Source organism: Diabrotica virgifera, chromosome 3 (assembly GCF_917563875.1).
Source record: "Diabrotica virgifera virgifera chromosome 3, PGI_DIABVI_V3a".
In the NCBI taxonomy this organism is placed as follows: Eukaryota; Metazoa; Arthropoda; class Insecta; order Coleoptera; family Chrysomelidae; genus Diabrotica; species Diabrotica virgifera.
The window spans coordinates 89,970,093-89,991,235 of record NC_065445.1 but is presented as its reverse complement, the minus strand read 5'-3'; the positions used below and the strand labels follow the sequence as shown (position 1 = coordinate 89,991,235).

General features: G+C 36.2%; 1 protein-coding gene across 2 annotated transcripts in view; it reads right to left on the bottom strand.

Annotated features, from left to right (window-relative positions):
- The window catches only part of LOC126881193 (uncharacterized), a 141,834-nt gene extending 127,891 nt beyond the window's left edge, over positions 1–13,943 (bottom strand). The window contains exons 1-2 of one of the 2 annotated variants that reach the window (XM_050645296.1): positions 11,024–13,943; positions 10,759–10,938 (exon numbers count right to left, since the gene is read on the bottom strand). In XM_050645296.1, the coding sequence (XP_050501253.1) occupies positions 10,759–10,938; positions 11,024–11,158 (315 nt within the window). In that variant the 5' untranslated portion in view covers positions 11,159–13,943. The remainder of the gene's footprint in view (positions 1–10,758; positions 10,939–11,023) is intronic. The other variant, XM_050645297.1, reaches the window with a different exon arrangement.
- Positions 13,944–21,143: the final 7,200 nt, after the last annotated feature.

Here is a 21,143-nt window from a genome sequence, read left to right as displayed (position 1 = left end):
CAAAATGTCTGCATTTATTTAAAAAAGTGGTTAACACCTCATTAGAAAATGTCACTAAAAGTCCATTGTTATCCAAAGAGGAAGCAGATACAAGGGCAATTTTTGAAAATCGGAAGAAGTTTGCTATTTATAGTGTTCATTTTGTAGCTAACCTTTTGGATCCAAAATATCGTGGCTGCGAACTTAGCTCAGATGAGATGGTAAATTTTTTTAGGTTATAGTGGGTTTTATTTATATTTATATTAATTTTTTTATTTAATGTAGAATGATGCGACAGAAGTCATATACAAGGTAGCACAGAAGATGCCAGATGTCGATGAAGCAGCCGTCTTAGCTGACGTTGTCAATTTTATTGCAAAAGAAGGACTATTCAAAAAGGCTTTTCTATGGAATGAGGACACAATTGCAGCTATCAGCCCTATTGCCTGGTGGAGTGGTCTTTGCTCAAATACCGCACTCTCCAAGTTGGCGATTCGTTTTCTAGAGTTGCCAGCGACATCAGCAGCATGTGAAAGATCCTTTTCTTCATATTTGGGAATTCACACCAACAAGAGAAACAGGCTGACCAATACTCGAGCGTCAAAAATCGTGTATGTGGCTCATAATTTAAAATTAATGGCTGAACTACAGCCAAGTGAATCATCCAGTTCAGAATCAACTACTGGCCCTAGCTTCACAGTCAATCCTGCATTAGAATCTGAACCGGAACCAATGATAATATCCAATTCAGATCAGTCGGAGTCTGTCTTTGAAAGTGATGAAGAGGAAGCTTCAGAGTCTGAAGAAAATGCAGATAGCGACGGGACGGATCAGTGTTCATTTAAGGGATTCGGTTAATTAATTGAACCTTTTCAATCATTAAGACGTTGTTTTTTTTATTTGATAAATTTTTATTACTTATTTTTGCTTTGATTTTGCAAGTTAACGAATAAACTCTTCTTATTTTGTTTATACCCATGGTCTTTTTATTTAAAGGATTTATACGAAATTAATTATGAAACGAAATAATACTTATTTTGTTATAAAATTATACAGAATATTATATTTATTATATGTTTTTGTCATTAAATAAACTGTACCCACTTAAAAAATCAAAATAAAAAAAAACGAAAAAAAACAAAAAAAAACGAAGGCTTCGTTTTTTTTTGCAATAAAAAACGGTTTTTTTTTAAAAACGGTACCGTTTTTTATTGGTTACATCACTAATTGTGATTGGTGTTACATGACCTGTATGTATTAGATAACTCAAAACCGTTATACCTTGGAACATTTCTGAATTGATTTATGTGTTATCTTATTCTTTTTTCTTTTTTGTAACTGTACTACTCATAGAATTATTTTTCCTTAAACCACTTTGTTATGTGATATTATGATAATTTAGAACATTGTAACATTTATATCTGAATAGGGCTTGCCCGTGAATAAATAAATAAATAATTCCCTCTAGTTTCTCTCTTTCAGGATTTTGATATCTCTCATGACCTGGTCCTCCCATCTCTCTCTCTCTCTGGGTCTTCCCCTTAGTCTTTCAGTTTCTGGCTTTCATCTGGTGATCTTCTTAATCAGTAGGTTGTTTTTTCTTCTCTCCGAGTGTCCCAGCCATCTCAGTCTCTGTGCTTTAATAAATATAACTATATCTTCTCCCTTCATTATGTCTCTTAGTTCATGGTTCATTGTTCTTATCATTTCTCCGTTTTCCATTCTTATCTAGCCCATAATACTTCTGAGGATTTTCCTTCCGAAATTCTTAATTTTTCTTTATCTTTTCTGTGGGGCATAGAGTCAGGGATCCCAGGTATATTTTCACCATTTACTACTAACAAGCTAATTTTTCGTGAGTAGCTTCATCATTTTGATGAGATGCCCAACTTATTTTCTTACAACAATTTCCATATGTGGTAGATACCAAAGACAGCAGGGATAGTCCAATCAGGTTAGACGAATAACAGGTCTAATCTTGCATGCCGAGCTGCCCCAAATTTTATTTTTCTAATCTTTAGGGAGGGTCAATAGTAGTGCAAATTTAAAATCTTGACTGAATTCCGCCATTGCGTTAGATTTCATTTTGATTTTAAACAGGAATCGTTTTTCCTCAATATCTCCTTCATTTTCAACTTCTCGACATTGTTGATTCTTGTCGAACTAGCTACATACTTGTAGCTTGTAGAAATAGATACATAACTGTTTTTTGTAGGGCATTGTTTTATTTGGATGAAAAATACACTAACCTATCAAGTGATACCTTTTTCCTACTGTTACTAAAAAAAATGGTCTTGTGGTATTAATAATATGTATTTGAAACTAGGACCAGGACAATGTACCAATGTAGGACAATGTTTAACATATATTTTTCATCCTAGCCCAGTCGGGATAGCATTTGACCTTGCATGCCAAGCTGCCCTTTTTGTATAGGTACATTTTTGTCGTAAAATTAATAATAAATGAAATAATTCAATAATTATGCTCTAACTGTCAGTATTTTCCCGCATAACACTGAAAATATCGACCGCACGAAAAAAATTGTAATGAAAGAAATTATAGAAAATCACATTTTCAACAACTTTAGTTTTCATACTTTTTGTCAAGAAGTTTAAAATGGCAGAGATATTGAGCAAAAACGGTTCCTGTTTATCAAATGAAGGCTAAAGCAATGGCACAATTCAGTCAAGATTTTAAATTTGCACTACTATTCGTCGGCTTAGGGACACAAAATTGTATCTCAGAAATGACTACTTTTCAGCAGAGCTTATTTAAGGTTTTTAAAAAAGTGATTTGCATTTTGTAATGATCTGTAGTTTATTCTCAAATTTTTTGTTTCAGAATTATTAATCTTAGAAATATTTACTTTAAGGTAATACAATCATACCCAACAATGGATATATTGTGTTCTCAAAATAACAACATTTAGATAAAAAGTGGTGGAGATACATTTTTGTGTCCCTAAATGAAACGCCTATTATTATAGAGACTTACTGTTGGGATCAGTAATTTATTTGTAATTCTTTGTTGCTATAGTATTATAATCTAATTTTACAACTGAGGGTTACCCAATTTTCTAATAATAATAATAAAAGTAATAAGCATAAGGTTTTAGCATTAAAAACAATAATACTGTAGTAGCGAAGCTTAATCATCTGTTGTATATGAATGATTTGAAATTAATGGCTTCTACTCGAGACAATCTAGAACAGATGCTAAAATCAGTAGAAACATTCTCTAATGATATTAATATGCACTTTGGACTAGACAAGTACCGCGTTTTAAATACCGTCAGAGGAAAGATACAGCCTGGTGGATTCGATATGCAAAATGGCCAGAACATCGAGGCCATGGGTGAAAACGATATATACAAATATCTTGGAATAAAGCAGGCGCGGAAAATTGACCATAAGCAAATGAAAACTGAGATAACTACTGAGTTTATACAAAGGATAAAACAGCTGCTTCGTTCACAATTTGTTTAAAGCACTAAACACCTACGCTTAGCTATTCATTTGGTATTGTTAAGTGGACAAAAACAGATATAGAAAATCTTCAGCGAAAAGTACGAACACACCTCACAAAGGCACAAAAACACCATCCTAAAAGTGCAGTAGAAAGAACGACATTACCACTTAATCTAGGAGGAAGAGGACTTACGGATATAGGTGAGCAATTAGATAAACAAATTGCTAATTTAAGATCTTATTTTCAGATGCAAGCTGAGACATCTACTCTACATCGCGCTATTTGCGCAGTAGATGACACAACACTGATCAAACTGAGAGAACCAGAAATGCGCACAAACCACCTCACTAAAGACAAAAAAATGCGCACCTGGATGGGTAAACCTCTGCACGGGCGACATCCCAATGAGGTCAGCCAAGACTACGTCGACAATACAGCATCAAACTATTGGTTGACATCAGGAAAGATGTTCCCTGAAACGGAGGGTTCATTACTGGCCATTCAGGATCAGGTTATACCAACCAGAAATTACCTGAGATATATCATCAAAGACCCTCAGTTTCAAAACGACAAATGCTGATATGGATGTAAAGTCCAAGAAACCATCCAACATCTTTTCGGGGGCTGCCAGGCATTTGCTGCAACTGAATACAAGGAACGGCATGACGCAGTGGGAAAAATCCTTCATCAAGAGATAGCTATCAAGCTGGGACTTCTCCAAACGGATCATCTCCCGTATTATCAATATGTCCCGAGAGTATGCTTGAGGATGGCAACTACAAGCTATACTGGGACCGCACTGTGCTCACAGACCAAACAGTGGCACATAATAGACCAGATCTCGTACTAGTTAATAAATTAACAAGACAAACAACACTAATTGATGTGGCGATACCTAACAACAATAATCTACATAGTAAATTTACTGAAAAGATTGCTAAGTACAGAGATCTGGAAATTCAAATACGAAGGCAATGGAGAGTGCAAAGTACCTAGACGATACCGATTATTATGTCTACTACTTGAGTCATTCCGAAGACCCTCCTCGAAAGCATAAAAAAGCTGGGTCTACATGAACACCTTTATAAGACCATGCAGAAAGCTGTACTACTCGCGACAGCCAGATGCGTACGAAAATTTCTGGGAGAAACTCCAGCATACCAAGTCACCTAGGGCTCGATAACACGGAAAGAGACCCACCAGAGCTCAATCCTTTTGATACCGTAGGTATCTGGGATGAGTCAATTTTCCCCTTAGAGGGAGTGTGAGCCGTATGGCTAAATCTGGATACAAAGTAATAATCATAATTCATTTTATAACTTTATTTAAAATCACAAAATAAAAGTAATCCACTTTAGATATTGATAGAACTGATAAACAGTTTTTATTTATTTTTTTAAATAAACATCAACTTTAAAAACATTTTCGAACATTAATTTTAATTGTGTTAATCACTTTGCATACATGATTGATTGTGATACGCTCTGCTGAAGAGTAGTCATTTCTGACATATAATTTTGTGTCCCTAAGCCGATGAAATTATCAACTTATTCACTTTTTTACGCCTTCACAGTTGTAACAGCTGGAAATACAACAGACCACGCTGCCAAATATACGAAACAAATTATTAAATCCATCGTTGCTACCTGCAACCACCATTCAGTGCAATAAAATTTATGCCACAAAAATGTAACTCAATATCATAAGCAGGAGTGGGCAAAGTGCGGCCCGCGGGCCGCATGCGGCCCTTTAGATATTTTTGCGGGCCGCGGAAAAAGAGTGAATTATTTCCATTTAAAGATTTTTTTAATTATAGCTAATATTGGAAATTAAATATAGAGAGATAATGCAGCTAATAATTAACACTTCCGCAGCAGGTGATTTTTCCGCAAATTTCCAACATAACGCGGTCAATTTGGGTTTTTGGCATAGAAATTTATCAGCTCCCTCAATGAAATCCATGAAATTTCAACAAATGGAAATGATTATGTTCGAAGTAGTCAGGAACTATGTGGAAAATTTTAAAATATCCCGTAACCACCTAGCAAGTGTAACAACTGACGGAGCACCAAATTTAAGAGGAGCAAATATTGAGAAAACTTAAAGATTGCGTTCAACAGTTTCCAGAACATGATTTATTATTCTTCACTGCATAATCCATCACAGGTATTGTGCAAAAATGTTTTGGTCATTTCAATTATAACTATTGTTAATTTTATTCGTTCAGTAGGATTAAATCATCGTGCATTACAAGCATTTTTGGAAGAGTTAAAAACAGAACATACTGATGTTTTATACCACAATCTACAAACGTATTCGAAGGTTAAGTTTAAAAAAGGTTCTTAAAAGATGCTGTGAATTAGGGGAGGAACTTACTTTATTTTTAGGACTTAAACACAAATTTATAAATTTGCTAAATTTATAAGTTTTGAGTGCAAAATGAAACTTTTATAATGAAATTCAAACTATTTATTGATTATATAAAAAAGAAAGAATTAGTCCAAGTATTTCCCTAATTAAAATCATTAAATAATGTAGCAGAAAACACGTTTAAAATTTATGAAGAAAATCTTTGTAATTTACTAACATAACTTCAAAAATACTGTCTGAAAATTTCAGTTCAATGGAAAATTACCAGAAATACAGCATGTTTAATATCTCTACCATTGTAACTCAAAAGCTACTTAACAGGTCCTCCTGTTCATATATTTTCTTTAGATATTTCGTAAGGTAACTCTGTCGAAATAATTTTTGTTGTATGCTTATTTTTTGTTTAACAATAACAAATATGTTGATTTTCACCATTTTTTACAAAAAAATTCGGCATTTTGACTTCCGAGTGATATCAAAAACTCAAAAATCGTCAAAACGAAAATAACTAGACAGAGTTACCTCGAGAGACTCATAAGCCAATTAAATATTTTTGAAGTTTTTTTTTCATATGATCCAATGACGAGTTCTGATGTCTAGTCTACTGCAAAATCCATTTTTTTAGGTGTCAGTAAAAATTTGCCACCGTTGGCTTATTTTTCAATATTTGTTCTTGAATGTATGTATTCTTGGAATTGTACTGAATATGTTATTTAATTTAAAAATAAAATAATTCCACCATAACTTTCAAACAAAATTCAAAAAAGGTGCTTGAAATTATGATTACAAATCATAGCCCCCCTCCCGTAAGCAAAATTAGTAAAAGTTAAAAATTCGAAAACATGTTAAGGTAAGAAATATTGCGGCCCTCGGTAATAGACCAAAACCATTTTGTGGCCCTTACAAAAAAAAGTTTGCCCACCCCTGATCATAAGTCAAAACATAGTATCACAGAAATGTAAGACCACTTACATTTCTGTGACACTCAAAGATTGCTAAGAAATGTAGTTACGAAAACTCCTTACTGGGGTTTAAGGTGTTCAGAGAAATACAATTTTGTGTCACTCAAAAGAACTCAATAAGTTAAGTCCAATGGTGTAAATATTTCAAAATGGAAAAAAATGTATTTACATTTTTGTGTCCCTAAGTCAACGTATTGAGACTCCCTAAAGATTAGAAAAATAAAATTTGGGGCAGCTCAGCATGCAAGGTTAGGCCTGCTATTCGTCTAACCCGACTGGACTATCCCTGCTATCTTTGTTATCTACCACATACGAAAATTGTTGTAAGAGAAAAAGTTGGGTGTCACGTAAAAATGAAGCTGTTCACGAAAAATTAGCTTGTTAGTAGTAAATGGGGAAAATAGGCCTGGGATCCCTGACTATGTTGGTCAGTGGTGGCTCGTGGCTTTAGGGACAGGGTCGGCAAGGTTTTGTCTCCTCAGACAGGTATGCCATCTAATTAAAAGGCTTCATTTTCATAAAAGATTTTTGGTTTTTGTTTTTTTTTATTTTTTTTTTGTTTTTGTCTCCTCAGACAGGTATGCCATCTAATTAAAAGGCTTCATTTTCATAGAAGATTTTTGGTTTTTGTTTTTTTTTATTTTTTTTTTATTTTTTTTTTGTTTTTCCTATAAGTTTAGAACCTAAACCTGTTTATAAATTCGCCGGTTTAGAGACGCACAAATCTAACTAAATTTCGGGTAAGGGCGAACTTCCTATGATATTATCATAGGAAGTTCGCCCTTACCTGAAATGTAGTTAGATTTGTGTGTCTCTAAGCCGACGAATTAACTCTAGTCTATGTTGTTTCGAAGTAGCAAAATGGGTTATAACGTCATTGTAAAATTTATTGTTTGGAGAGGTTTTAAAAGTTTTTTCTATTGACATTTGAGACAAGTTTGACATTCTCTCTTGTTTCATGGTGTTTCGACTCTTTTGAGACAAGAGAAATCCCGTTCATTTGAGGCAGAATTTGCCCACATTTGAGCACAATAATTTATTAATTTCGGGAACAGTTTGTTATACCTAATGAATTGCAGTATATAAAATTAAACATATTTTTTAACTTATCCCACCTTCCGAAAATATTTAGATCAGCATAAAAAACTGTTAATCCATTTTCTTATTTTGTTTGATTAAAGAATGATGGATAATTTTTAATCTAATAGATATTTTGAAAATTCTTTGGAAATAATAATTGAGTTATCCTTCCACTCAAAAAGGCCCGGAACATTGTTTAAATAATCAAAATGTCAAAAAATGAAGAAAGACTTCAATTTTTTTCTTCGTTTTTTGATTTTAACTTTCAAAGTATTCACTTCTGAGAAAAGTTACACTGACATAAAAGTTGTGTAATTAAATTTCCTACAATATAGGATTGGTTATTACTTTTAAAAAGTGTCATCCTTGTTGCAAAACAGCAATAATTGCGAAAAAAATATAAAAAATAAGTATTTGCATTTTACGTTTTTCAACCATTTATGCTACACATACAAAAAATTAATTTTTTCAAAATGTTGCGGTACTGACAATAAAGCAGATAGCAAGTTGAATTTTTTTTACATATAGAAGAAAGGTACAGTATTCTTCTATACGTAAAAATGAATTCAACTTGCTGTTTGCTTTATTTTCAGTTCTGCAACATTTTGAAAAAATGAATTTTTTTGTGAAAGCTGGATTGCAAAGTTTATCTTGCAAAATCTATTGAACCGATCTTAATGAAATTCACAGTATTGTTTTATTATATGATATAGTTTTTCTGGGTAAAATTATGAAGGTCCTAAGTGTAGCATAAACGGTTGAAAAACGTAAAATGCAAATACTTGTTTTTTATGATTTTTCGCAATTATTGCTATTTTGCAACAAGGGTGACAATTTTTAACTAATCCTATATTGTAGGAAATTTAATTATGCAACTTTTATGTCAGTGCAACTTTTCTCGAAAATGAATACTTTTAAGGTACTAGTACACTTTAGAAGACCAAAAATAAGCATTTTTTCAAGATTTTTTTTTTCTCAGGACCTTTATTAGAAATGAACAAAACTTTTTACATATTAATATCTGACTCTTGGAGAATACAAAAAATATATCTTTTTTCATTTATGCACGTACACTAATGTTGTAGAGGGCGCCAAAATCGAGGCCTCGAAAAAAAGTAGTTCCGATGGCGGACAGTTAATCTCATGATTGGGATCTCTGAAACAAAAAAATCATACGGCATTTGAAAAAGGAAGGTTTCTTATGTGAGAATTTACCACCGTTAGTGAAAAATTCCACAAAGAAAAGATTTTACAGAAATTTGAAAAAATTTTGTGAAAAAATGACCCGTTTTTCTTCAGTTTTTCATGGTTAAAAAATAATTATTTTTTATTTTTTGATGAAATTGTGGTAAATTGTCACGTAAGAAACCTTCCTTTTTCAAATGCAGTACGATTTTTTTGTTTCAGATATCCCAATCCTGAGATTAACTGTCCGCCATCATTTTTCGAGGCCTCAACTTTTGCGCCCTCTGCAATATTAGTGTACGTGCATAAATGAAAAAATATATATTTTTTGTACTCTCTAAGAGTTATATATTAATATGAAAAAAACTTTATGTTCATTTCTAATAAGGATTCTGAGAAAAAAATTCTTGAAAAAAATGATTATTTTTGGTCTTCTAAAGTGTACTAGTACCTTAAAGTTATAATCAAAAAATGAAGAAAAAAATCGAATTTTTCCTTCATTTTCTGACATTTTGATTATTTAAACAATGTTCCGGACCTTTTTGAGTGGGAGGATAACTCAAATATTATTATAATATGAGTTATTTTCAAGCAATTTCTGCAAACAAATATGAGTCGCCTCTCAACGTCCAAATTAATGTTACTAATATTTTTACAGATGCGCCCTGGTCTATGGGTACGTGTCTTGTTGCCGTTTGCAGATCACCGCTCGGCAGATTGTTTATCTACCGTACTTGCCATTCAAATAAATACAGGGAATGTATAATTGGTTGCCTATCGGCTAATATTCCATAGCTTGTTATTACAAGCAAATTGTCAATCTGGAGACGGCTTGCCGAAGCGGGCTTATAAGAATTCACACAATTGCAATCGGGTGCATGGCTAGGATCATTAATTTGAAAAGTCTCTTACACACAGCGCACAGGGATCACTTAACGTATCGGATCGATCAAATTCTTTTAAAAATAATGAATAAAGTCTATTATCTAACAGATATTTTTTTTCTTTCACAGAAACGAATATCATCAACTCTGATTAACTTATATATTTAAAAAAATCTATAATGTGTCCATAAATGTGTGGGTCGGCACTGCCGACCCTGACCAGCTGCCACTGATGTTGATTGTCTCATCTGTGTATGTAACTACTGGTCTCTTGTTCTTCATTAGCCTACAGTATTCGCTCACTTACTTCTTCACTTCTCTTATTTTTACCATTCAAAATTACTCCCAAATATTTAAATTATTGAATTCTTTTAAAAGTATAGTTGTGTAGTTTTCTATCTTGATTTCTCTTGTCCTTCTCATCTAGAGCAGAGTAGATATTTTGTTTTTCATCTGTTAATTTCTAGACCCTTTTCTGTGCTTCATTTGCCTGGGTTGTTACTGCTTCTTTTAATCTTTTCTTGTATCTTCCCATCAGAGCTGTCAGGTCAAGTAAAACTAAATTAGTAAGGAATATTACCTTAACACATTTTTACACTGAAATTGATTTTAAGAAGTACTGAATATGTTTTAATCTAATGTATAAGAGATGTTTGATTGAACATTTAACTAAATTTAATTATGCACTTCTATTTAAATACACAATTTCACACAAAACTGCAGGAATGGTTTATCAGGTTTTTTGTTATAGTAAGAATTACCCACAAATTATAGAACTTGTCCAATGAACACCTGTTCAAAATATGAATAACAAAAAGTGGTGCACTCACCTTTACCTTTTCTTCTCCACATGTCAAAAACTCCTCATATTTATTATCTGGGTCTTCTTTAAGTTTTTCCTTTTGCTTCTGCGAAATTTCCTCGCAGTTTTTCTTAAAACTGCTCAGGGAATTAAGGGTCTCAGAGCAACTTTCACATATTTGCTTTGATAATGGATCAGTTCTATAAATCTAAAAGGTGGTTGTTAACATTAAAACAATTATTATGAACATTAGGTAGTCTGAAAGGATCGATAGGAAGTTGTTTTGTACTTACGACGATGGGCAGGCAATCTTTTATCACTTGAAGAATTTCAATGCCTTCTTCATTTTTATCGAAGATGCTTAACATTTTCTCTGCTGTTTCGTCGCACAATCGGCACGATTCTTCCGTTTTTTCGCTCTCCTCCATTTTATTAAACTAATTTTTTAATTAAACACTAAACTAAAAGGCTAATAGTAGTCGAAATTTGTTTATTTTGATAGAAATTTCAACTTTTACATAAAACGCCGACTACTTGACATGTTATTAATATATTCCGCCATATTAACATTGTTTCGAAGAAAGTGCGCAAGTAGGCGCTGGTCTCAACACAGCAGAGGACAGGCTTTCCAAGCTGTCGTCCAGGACCGACTTTGATTTGAGGGCACCATTGTTATAAAATAGAGGGTGTTTCCAAATGTGAAATATTGTTGAGGAAGATTCAGCTTTAAGACTAAAAGTTCCTATAAACATGTGTGATACGTTTTGTTGTTCTTGATACACAAGAAGTTAAAAAATCAACTACGATATTAAAAATTTATCATAACAGGTATCTACATACCTACTTTGTTCAAAAACATTCCTTGGAAACCTTTACTGGAATCAGACTGCAAATTCCAGACTAGATGTAACACACCGAATATGTGAAAATCACGCATGGAGTGAGGCAAGGCTGTATTTTGTCTCCTCCAATCTTCGAACTCTATTCTGAAAGAATATTTATCGAAGCTTTTCACGAAATTGAAAAAGGTATTCTACGAAACGCATACCGACTAAACAATATCAGATATGCAGATGACACAATAGTATCTACAGTCCACAATATGTACTCAATATAAACCATAAACCTAAAAGATAACACAGAGGTTTGTTCCAACCCGTTATAAATACCGTTCAAGAACGGTGATTGTGACGAGTTGGAACAAACCTTATGTCAACTCTACTTCAACCAAACCCTTGTAGAAAGAGCACTACAACTACCCCGGTACCATAATAAATGAAGAATGGACAAACAAAAGATAAGAGCTGACATCGGAAAATCTAGATCCACCTTCAACCGGATGAAGGCGGGGGCCATCTTTAAGAGCCACAGCCTTTCTCTCGGTATAAAAGTAAGAATCATGATACTATAAATAACAAATTAATATATTCAGGGGCGTGCGGTCCATGGAAGCAAGGGAAGAATTGCTTCCCTTAATTTCCCTAGGTAATACCGTACCAACTGAGTAGGTAACTGAGATTATTTAAAAAAAAAATTGAACAAACACATAAGCAGAAGCAGGATTTTAAGTTGCATATGAGAATATTTAATTATGTAATACAAGCAGTAAGTAATAAGAAAAGACAAACGTATTTTACTCTATTTTTGTCATACAGTAAATAACAAAGCAATGAAATACTCTAAAAGCAGCGCTGCATGCTGCATTTCTATTAGCTTTCGTTCCGTACGCGGACCCATAGGCCATGATCGTATTTCTACGTTGCTATTCGGAGTCATATCGGCAGATAATCTGATTTCAAATTTGCTTCTCCTCAGCCTATGTAAAAATCACCGGGGTTACACGCAGAGTGACGAGTTCAAATTTCGGGCATATCTTCGCTTATAAGCAATTTTGTCAACTGCATACAATGAGCTGTTTTCGTGAATTTAAATGGGATTTACCAGCATTTGACAATGACGGGCTTCGTCGACTGATTTTGTGGAATTATGAAGATTGATTTTATTTAATTATTTATATAAATAAATATAATAGAATTATTAATACGGGGAGGTAAGGGATCGGACTTAACAACAATACATCAATCGATCCAAAAGTCAACCTCACCTGCACGAGTGGTAGTCTAAAATTACCTGGTGCCTCCTGCTACATAACAGACGAGGCTCTGGCGACCGAGTATGAGCGGGATAACCATACAACAGTTACAGGGAGTCAAGGAAATGTGATCCCTACAACTCACCAACCCGCCTGGCCAGCGTGGTGTTTTATGGCTATTTTCCTTTAAACTAGCAATGTCGAACTTACAACAAAGCGGAAATGGACCCCAGGTGGGTAGGAGAAATCCGGAGTCCCACATTAAAAAGATAGGAGGAACGCACTGGAAACAGAAAGCACTAAACAGAAGCGAATGGAGGAAACTGGGGGAAGCCTATGTTCAGAATTGGACGAATTAAAGGGCAAAAGAAGAAAAAGAAGAATATAATTATTTATATTATAAATACTAAAATATTTATATGAATATATGTATTAGTGTTTTGGAGAATGGTGAAAATGTGAAAACTGGGATACAGAAACCATAAATAGCTCGAGAGGATTTTTGGAGTTTTTTAACTTTGCAATGCAAGATAAACGAGATTGGTTTCTGTGTAAAAAAATTAGCGAATTTAAAGATGTTATTAACAAAAAGAGAGAGATGACTTTGAAAAATGTTGGAATAATATGATGGCAAGAAGTTTTGAGCCTAAGGCCTATTTCATACTTTACGACTTTGGTCGTCACGACAGTCGTGCTCATCGGACTTTCACACTTTACGACAGTATTCATCTTATTTTCGTAGAGAGCACAGGGCGTAGAATAAATCGGGCAAAAATTTTGGCTTTATGGTTAATTGATCGCCGTAAAAAAAACAGAGACGTAATCGCCTTCATTGGGTGTATGCAATCAATGGAAGAAGAGAAGAAGTAGGTTTATATCATATACATTTTGGAAATTTAAGAAATTAATAAAAATAAATTTTTTAATTGTTTCCGCATGTCAGTGACAAAGAGTTTCCTCGCCCTTCTTATATATTGGTAGTATTAAATTGTTTTCCCAATCTTGTGGGATCCTTTTCTCCTTCCATGCATCTTTGCATATTGTCCACAGTCAGTCTTTCCCTTTCTCTCCTAAGTATTTGATCATTTCTGGTGCAATTTCATTCTCCCCTGGAGCTTTACCTATCTTTAATTTTCGTATCGCTTCTACCAGTTCTTCTCTTGAAATCCCTCTTAATTGTTCCCCCGTGTCATTTGTTTCTCTTAGCCTTTCTTGCGGTGTAGTTCCAAATTTTTCTTCATACAAGTTATCAAAATACAAAACATTAAATTACATAAATTTTGTTTTTGGTCGCCCTGATCATTTTTGGTGATCCCAGCTCATTAAATTAAATGTTTGCTTTAAGCATTGTTGTCCCATTTTTGTTATCCCAGTTGTAAGTGTAACAATCATTATTGTTATAGGGCTCAATTTTTATCTTTCAATATTTAAAAGATCCATCTAAAAAACTGATTTTAGATTATTATATTATTTAGATATGATATAATGCCCTAGGGCCTTATTTTGAAAAATAACACCTTACGGTATTAAATTTAAATAACTAGTTAAATACTGTCAAGTTGACAAATAACAACCTAAGTATAACTATGGTTATGTTACGCGATTGACTCTACTATTTTATTTATTTATATCTTTAGTCACTAAGTTTAATTTAAATAAAGGAAGACTTACTTATATTATTTTATTTACATCACTTATTTATTTTTAATGATTACAAATAACACCAACTAACACATCTAATTTATTTACAACTCAAATTTATGATTTAATTAACTAAACATAACGATAACTAATATATACATTTCATTAGATCCGAATCGAGTACAATTATATTACGCGTCGCGGCTCATTCGTTGACTGACTGGCCTGTGCTTGAATTTCAGTCCTATATATACTTCGGCAGCGTTCGCCCCGAACGCCGTGGAAAAGGAATAGCTGTTTCGCGCGTTCTCCAGTAACGACTAGATTGTTCAGTCAGGATAGGCCAATCAGTGAGCAGACTGTTATAAATAGCGTCACATTGCCCCCTCCTTAAAAGATGGTTCCTCCTGGAACCCTGTCGGGACTGGAACTGGATGCTGGTATCTGCAACTGGACCCTCTTTTACAACTCCCAGTTGTATAAAAGTGACAGGGGACGGTCTTCTCTCCGCACCAGTAACTATGCGGATTGCAACAGACTAACACCTGGACCTCGGTGTCTTGGAAAATTTCTTCTACCATATTTCGGATAACTCTCCAGTCTAATTGGCGGCATTCTAACTTTGGCATGGCTAACTTTTGCACGTCGGACTCCAACACGTGCTCTCTCAATTGAATTAATGCATCCCATACATCTTGGTAGGTAGGTTGGTCATGGACAGTGTCTTTTGTTACCAGATAGAATAGGTAACGTGATGCATCTTGGAGTTTCAATGCTTTGCCAGGAGCTGGCAGTTGGCATTGAAGTTCTGCAACTCGACCAAACTTCCTTCGGAAGGCGGATGCCAACCCTCGTGCGTCTTTGATACTGGCCGGGATAGTATGGGCCAGCGAATAGTCATCGGGAAGTGCGAGAAGATCTCGCTTTTCTTCAGTGGTAACACCATGTCTTGCTTTACCGGTACCTCCGTAGGCACCCATGAACTCTTCAAAGGTAAGGTCAGGTATTTCTCGAACTTGGTTGACTTCCACTTCTTCATCTACGTCGTGGTCTCCCTCGTACGGCGCCAACCGGTTATGGTGGACTATCATCGGCTTTCCCCTAGGAATCTTGCTTATTCGGTAGATAACGTCATTGATTTTCTTGACAATGAGGTACGGACCTTCCCAGAACTGCTGCAACTTGGGAGAACAACCTGTTCGCTTCTTTGGATTATAAAGCCAGACTTTGTCGTTCTCCTTGAAACATCCCTTCTCAGCTTGGGTATCGTATCGTTTCTTCATTCGGTCGCTAGCGATCTGAAGATTAGAACGGACCAACTCATGTATATCGTCCATTCTTCTTCGTAATTCATTCACGTAATCCTCACCAGCAACATCTTCTCCAGGTCGACATCCAAACTCTAGATCACAGGGTAGACGCATCTCACGTCCAAATAGGACTTTTGCTGGTGTTTGGCCAGTTGATTCATTAACAGCAGATCTATAGGCCATTGCGAAGAACGGAAGGTACTGGTCCCAGTCTCGTTGATGATTGGACACCATCTTTGTCAAATACTTGCCGACTGTCCTATTCATACGCTCCACCATTCCATACGATTGCGGGTGATAGGCCGTGGTTCTTGTCTTCTTCATGCCTAGTTTATCACAGATTCCTTGAAATAGATCGCTCTCAAAGTTCCTTCCTTGGTCACTATGGATCTCCAGAGGTACTCCAAATCGGCTGATGCAGTCTTTGATTAACACATCTGCAATAGTGGCGGCCTTCTGGTCTGGAATTGCGTAGATCTCCACCCACTTCGTGAAGTAATCCATTACCACCAACATGTATTTGCATCCATTGTCACTTTCTGGAAATGGCCCGGCAATATCCAAAGCTATTCTTTCAAACGGACTTCCAACATTGTACTGTCTCATAGGAGCCTTTCTTTTCCGGTAGGGTCCGTTACTTGTAGCACAGGTAGTACATTTCTTACACCAGTCCTTCACATCGTCGGAACTATTCATCCAATAAAATCGTTCCCGAATTCTCTGAAGGGTTTTCTTTACACCAAAATGCCCTCCTGATGGACTGTCGTGTAACTGACGAAGTACTTCGGCTATTCTGCTCTTTGGAATCACCAACTGTGTTCTCCTCACTGAACCATCATCATTTTCTATTACTCGTTTGAGCAAGCTGTCTTCCAAGATAAATGAGTCCCACTGGGCCCAATACGTCTTAACTACTGAGCCTAGGCTTGCTATTTCTTGCCAAGATGGTCGACGATTTTCTTCTTTCCATTTTCGAATCTTCTGTAAAACTGGATCTTTTTCTTGTTCTTCCTTGATCTTGGTAGGCGTCCACTCGTCGTTGACCACTGTTGTTCTTAGTACTGCTGCTTCCTTTGACTCTGTTTTGTTGCAATGGGAACATTCTGCTGGACACGGTCTTCTAGATAGAGAATCAGCGTTCCTGTGGCTAACTCCGGCCCGATGCTCGATCTTGAAATCATATTCTTGAAGTCGTTCAATCCATCTGGCTATCTGACCCTCTGGATTCTTAAACTGCATTAACCATTTAATGGCGGCATGGTCGGTTCGGATTAGAAACTTCCTTCCGTAGAGGTATTGATAGAAGTGTTCCACTGATTTTACTACTGCTAGAAGTTCTCTTCTCGTGACGCAATAATTTCGTTCAGGTTTTGAAAGCACTTTACTAAAATATCCAAGGACTCGTTCCTGTCCTCCTTGGATCTGCGACAGCACTCCTCCAATTCCCACATTGCTTGCATCCGTATCTAAGATGAACTCTCCTTCTGGCAGTGGATACCCTAATATTGGCGCTGTAATTAAATGCCTCTTCAAAGTTTCAAAGGCCGTTTGGCAGTCTCCATCCCAGCAATAATCCCTTGCTTCCTCTGTAAGTCGCGTTAATGGCTTAGCAATATCTGCAAACTTCTTAATGAATCTCCGGTAGTAAGTACATAGTCCCAGAAAACTTCTCACTTGATGTTTATCAGTTGGTTCAGGCCATTCCTTAATGGAATCGATTTTTCCTTTATCCACGGCCACTCCTTCTTTGCTGACTATATGGCCTAAATAATTGACTTTACTTTGAAATAGCTGGCATTTCTTGGGGTTTAACATTAACTGGGCAGCTTTAAGTCGATTAAAAACGTCTTCTAAATTCTTCAGGTGGTCTTCAAACGTCTCCCCCAAAACGATTATGTCGTCTAAATACACCAGGCACGTCTTCCAAGATAACCCTCTCAACACATTTTCCATAAGCCTTTCAAATGTCGCAGGAGCATTACAGAGTCCAAACGGCATAACGTTGAATTCCCATAATCCAAATCCTGTCGTGAAGGCCGTCTTCTCCTTGTCCACTGGATCCATTTCTACCTGCCAATATCCAGACTTCAAGTCCAACGTAGAAAACAATTTACTTCCAGCCAATGTGTCCAACGTGTCGTCGATCCGAGGCAGAGGATAACTATCTTTCTTGGTAACATTATTCAACAAACGGTAGTCCACACAGAACCTCGTGGTTCCATCTTTCTTCTTGACCAGGACCACTGGAGAGACCCATGGGCTCGTAGAAGGTTCTATCACCCCGTCTTTCCTCATTTCTTGAACAATCCTTTCAGCTTCCTCTCTCTTCGCCTGTGGTAATCGTCGAGCTGTTTGACGAATTGGCCTAGCGGTACCAGTGTCAATTTTATGTTTGACAACTGTCGTTCTTCCTGTCTTTCCTCCTTTCGGTACGAATATGTCACGATATTGCCTAAGAAATTCCCTTAATTTCCTTTTCTCCACTTGATTCAGAGATTGGCCTGCAACTGCAACCATTTGGTCGAACTTGTCGTTGGAATTATCTGCTGTTGTTGTCTGACGGATTATGGACGTCACGGGTACACAAGTTCCTACTTTTGTCTCCTTCTTGATGGTCACCGGGTAGTCATTGACATTAATCAATCTCACGGGAATTTCTTTAGCAGAAGTAACCAATTCCTTTCCAATTATGATTCCTCGGCCAACCTCCTCGTCGTGGTTCCATGGCTCCATCATAATAGGCGTTCCTTCTTCTACAGTTCCCTGTAGCCGCGCTACGATGATCGTTTCACTCCTCGCAGGTACAACTGTATCTTCTTTAATGGCTGCTAGCACAGTTCTGTCATCATGTGGATGAAGAAATACTTCCTCGTTGCCGACTTTGATTACCCTATTCTTAAAATCCAATTGAAATCCATGCAAATTCATTACGTCCATTTCTAATATAACATCTTCTTCGATGTCTGCAACTATGACAGTATGGACGAACTTTTCTGCTCCAATCCCTAATTGTATCTGGATTTCTCCATGGGTGTTGGCATTTTCACCTGTGGCAGTCCGCAGTCGCAACCTCGTTGGTAAGAGTTTCTTACGGCTGTTTAAAACTGACGGTCGTATAATGGTCCTGGTCGCTCCGGTATCCACCAGCAATGTATACTTTTTACCATTTATTTCTCCATCCACATATACACTATCTTCACGACATTTCAAAGAAGCTATTAGTATGAGAGGGTCTTTGGAAAAGTTGCGGGTCGAAGCTGCCCCCCTAAGGCCGACCCGTTCTAGTTTTCCTGCTGGTGAGTCTCTTGACTGTTATTGTACCTAGGGTACTTACATGAACTCCGTACGTGTCCCATTTCCCCACAATTCCAGCACCTTATGGTCTTTGTTTTCTTGTAGGAAATGCCCTTTATCATATTGACAATCTGGTCCAGTTTGTCTTCATCCTCTTCCTCTTTCACAGTCCTAACTTTACTGTACCCGCCAGAGGCCTGGGTAGCTGATTCGTATTCGAGGGCGGCAGACAAGACATCAACCAGCGTCTTGTGACGAGCTAATCGTAGTGTTCTTTGCATTTCATGATCACGAAGGCCATCAATGAATGTTTGAACAGCCAACTTTTCCATCATGTCTTCGGGAGCTGTTGGATATGCATATCGTACCAACCTGGCAATATCGACCTCGTATTCTTGAAGAGCTTCATCTTTCTTTTGTCTTCGATTTTTAAACTGCGACTGATAGACATGCTCTAAATGTTCGTGCCCGTATCGCATATTCAGTCTCTTTTTAAGCTGCTCGAAGTCATCTGTCTCCTCTACGGCTATGGTCTGGAGGACATCCAAAGCGTCGCCTCGAAGAGCAATAGTGAGGTTTACAGCTTTTTCTTTTTCGGACCATCCGTTCGCTCTGGCCGCCGATTCGAACTGTTTCATGTAGTTGTTCCATGATGACTTTCCGTCGAAATTTGGCACCTTAACACGAGCAAGACTCACACTCCCTTCAACTATCGACTGTGGCTCCAATTTGTATTTGGTTTCATCATTTTTAATGTCTGTTAAGATGGGTTCCATACCTTTGTCTACTTTTTCCGTTTCCTGCATTTTCTTTTCTATTTCCTTGATCTTTTCTTCAAAAGTAGATTTTATGGACGATATCTTGTCGTCAAAATCCAAAGTGACCCTAGAGATCTCGTTAGTCATTTTGCTGTCAAGGGATGAAATATCACCCGAAACTTTCTTCTCTAACGATGCAATGTCTGTCGAAACTTTCAAAACATCCGAGGAAACTTGGGAAATTTCACTAGAAACCTTTTTCTCTAACGATGTAATGTCTGTTGAAACTTGGGAGATTTCACTAGAAACTTTGCTCTCTAACGATGTAATGTCTGTCGAAACTTTAGAAACATCGGAGGAAACTTTCGAAATCGACGAGATCACAGCAGCATGCTTGTCTTCAAACAAATAGGTTTCTGGATCTTGACCCTCTTCCTGAAGAGCGTTCTTTAGACGTTCGACTAGATCAGCCTTTTTCCCAGTAGTGACCATGTCTCTCTCTTCTAACTGGTTGCGGAGCTCCTTAACGATCAATTCAGTGATTTTCTTATGTTGTGAAGACATTGTCACACACTTTATTTATTACGATTTATATTTTATTTATTTTTAAAAGTTCCACACTCTATTTAAACCGAAAATTTACGTTAAATTTATGTATTTCAAGTATCCTCACTTCTGCACCATTTTGTTACGCGATTGACTCTACTATTTTATTTATTTATATCTTTAGTCACTAAGTTTAATTTAAATAAAGGAAGACTTACTTATATTATTTTATTTACATCACTTATTTATTTTTAATGATTACAAATAACACCAACTAACACATCTAATTTATTTAAAACTCAAATTTATGATTTAATTAACTAAACATAACGATAACTAATATATACATTTCATTAGATCCGAATCGAGTACAATTATATTACGCGTCGCGGCTCATTCGTTGACTGACTGGCCTGTGCTTGAATTTCAGTCCTATATATACTTCGGCAGCGTTCGCCCCGAACGCCGTGGAAAAGGAATAGCTGTTTCGCGCGTTCTCCAGTAACGACTAGATTGTTCAGTCAGGATAGGCCAATCTGTGAGCAGACTGTTATAAATAGCGTCACAGTTACGACAATTACATTACGAATATTGCTGGTAAATGTACTTATTTAAAAACTAATTAATTCAAAATTCATTCAAATTTTTTGCATATAAAGAATAACTTAATCGGACATTAAACATTGAAGGCACCACGGGTATTATAGATAATATCGCCTTCGGCCAACGTATATCCCTCGGGCCAAAGGCCCTTGGTATATACACCATTGAC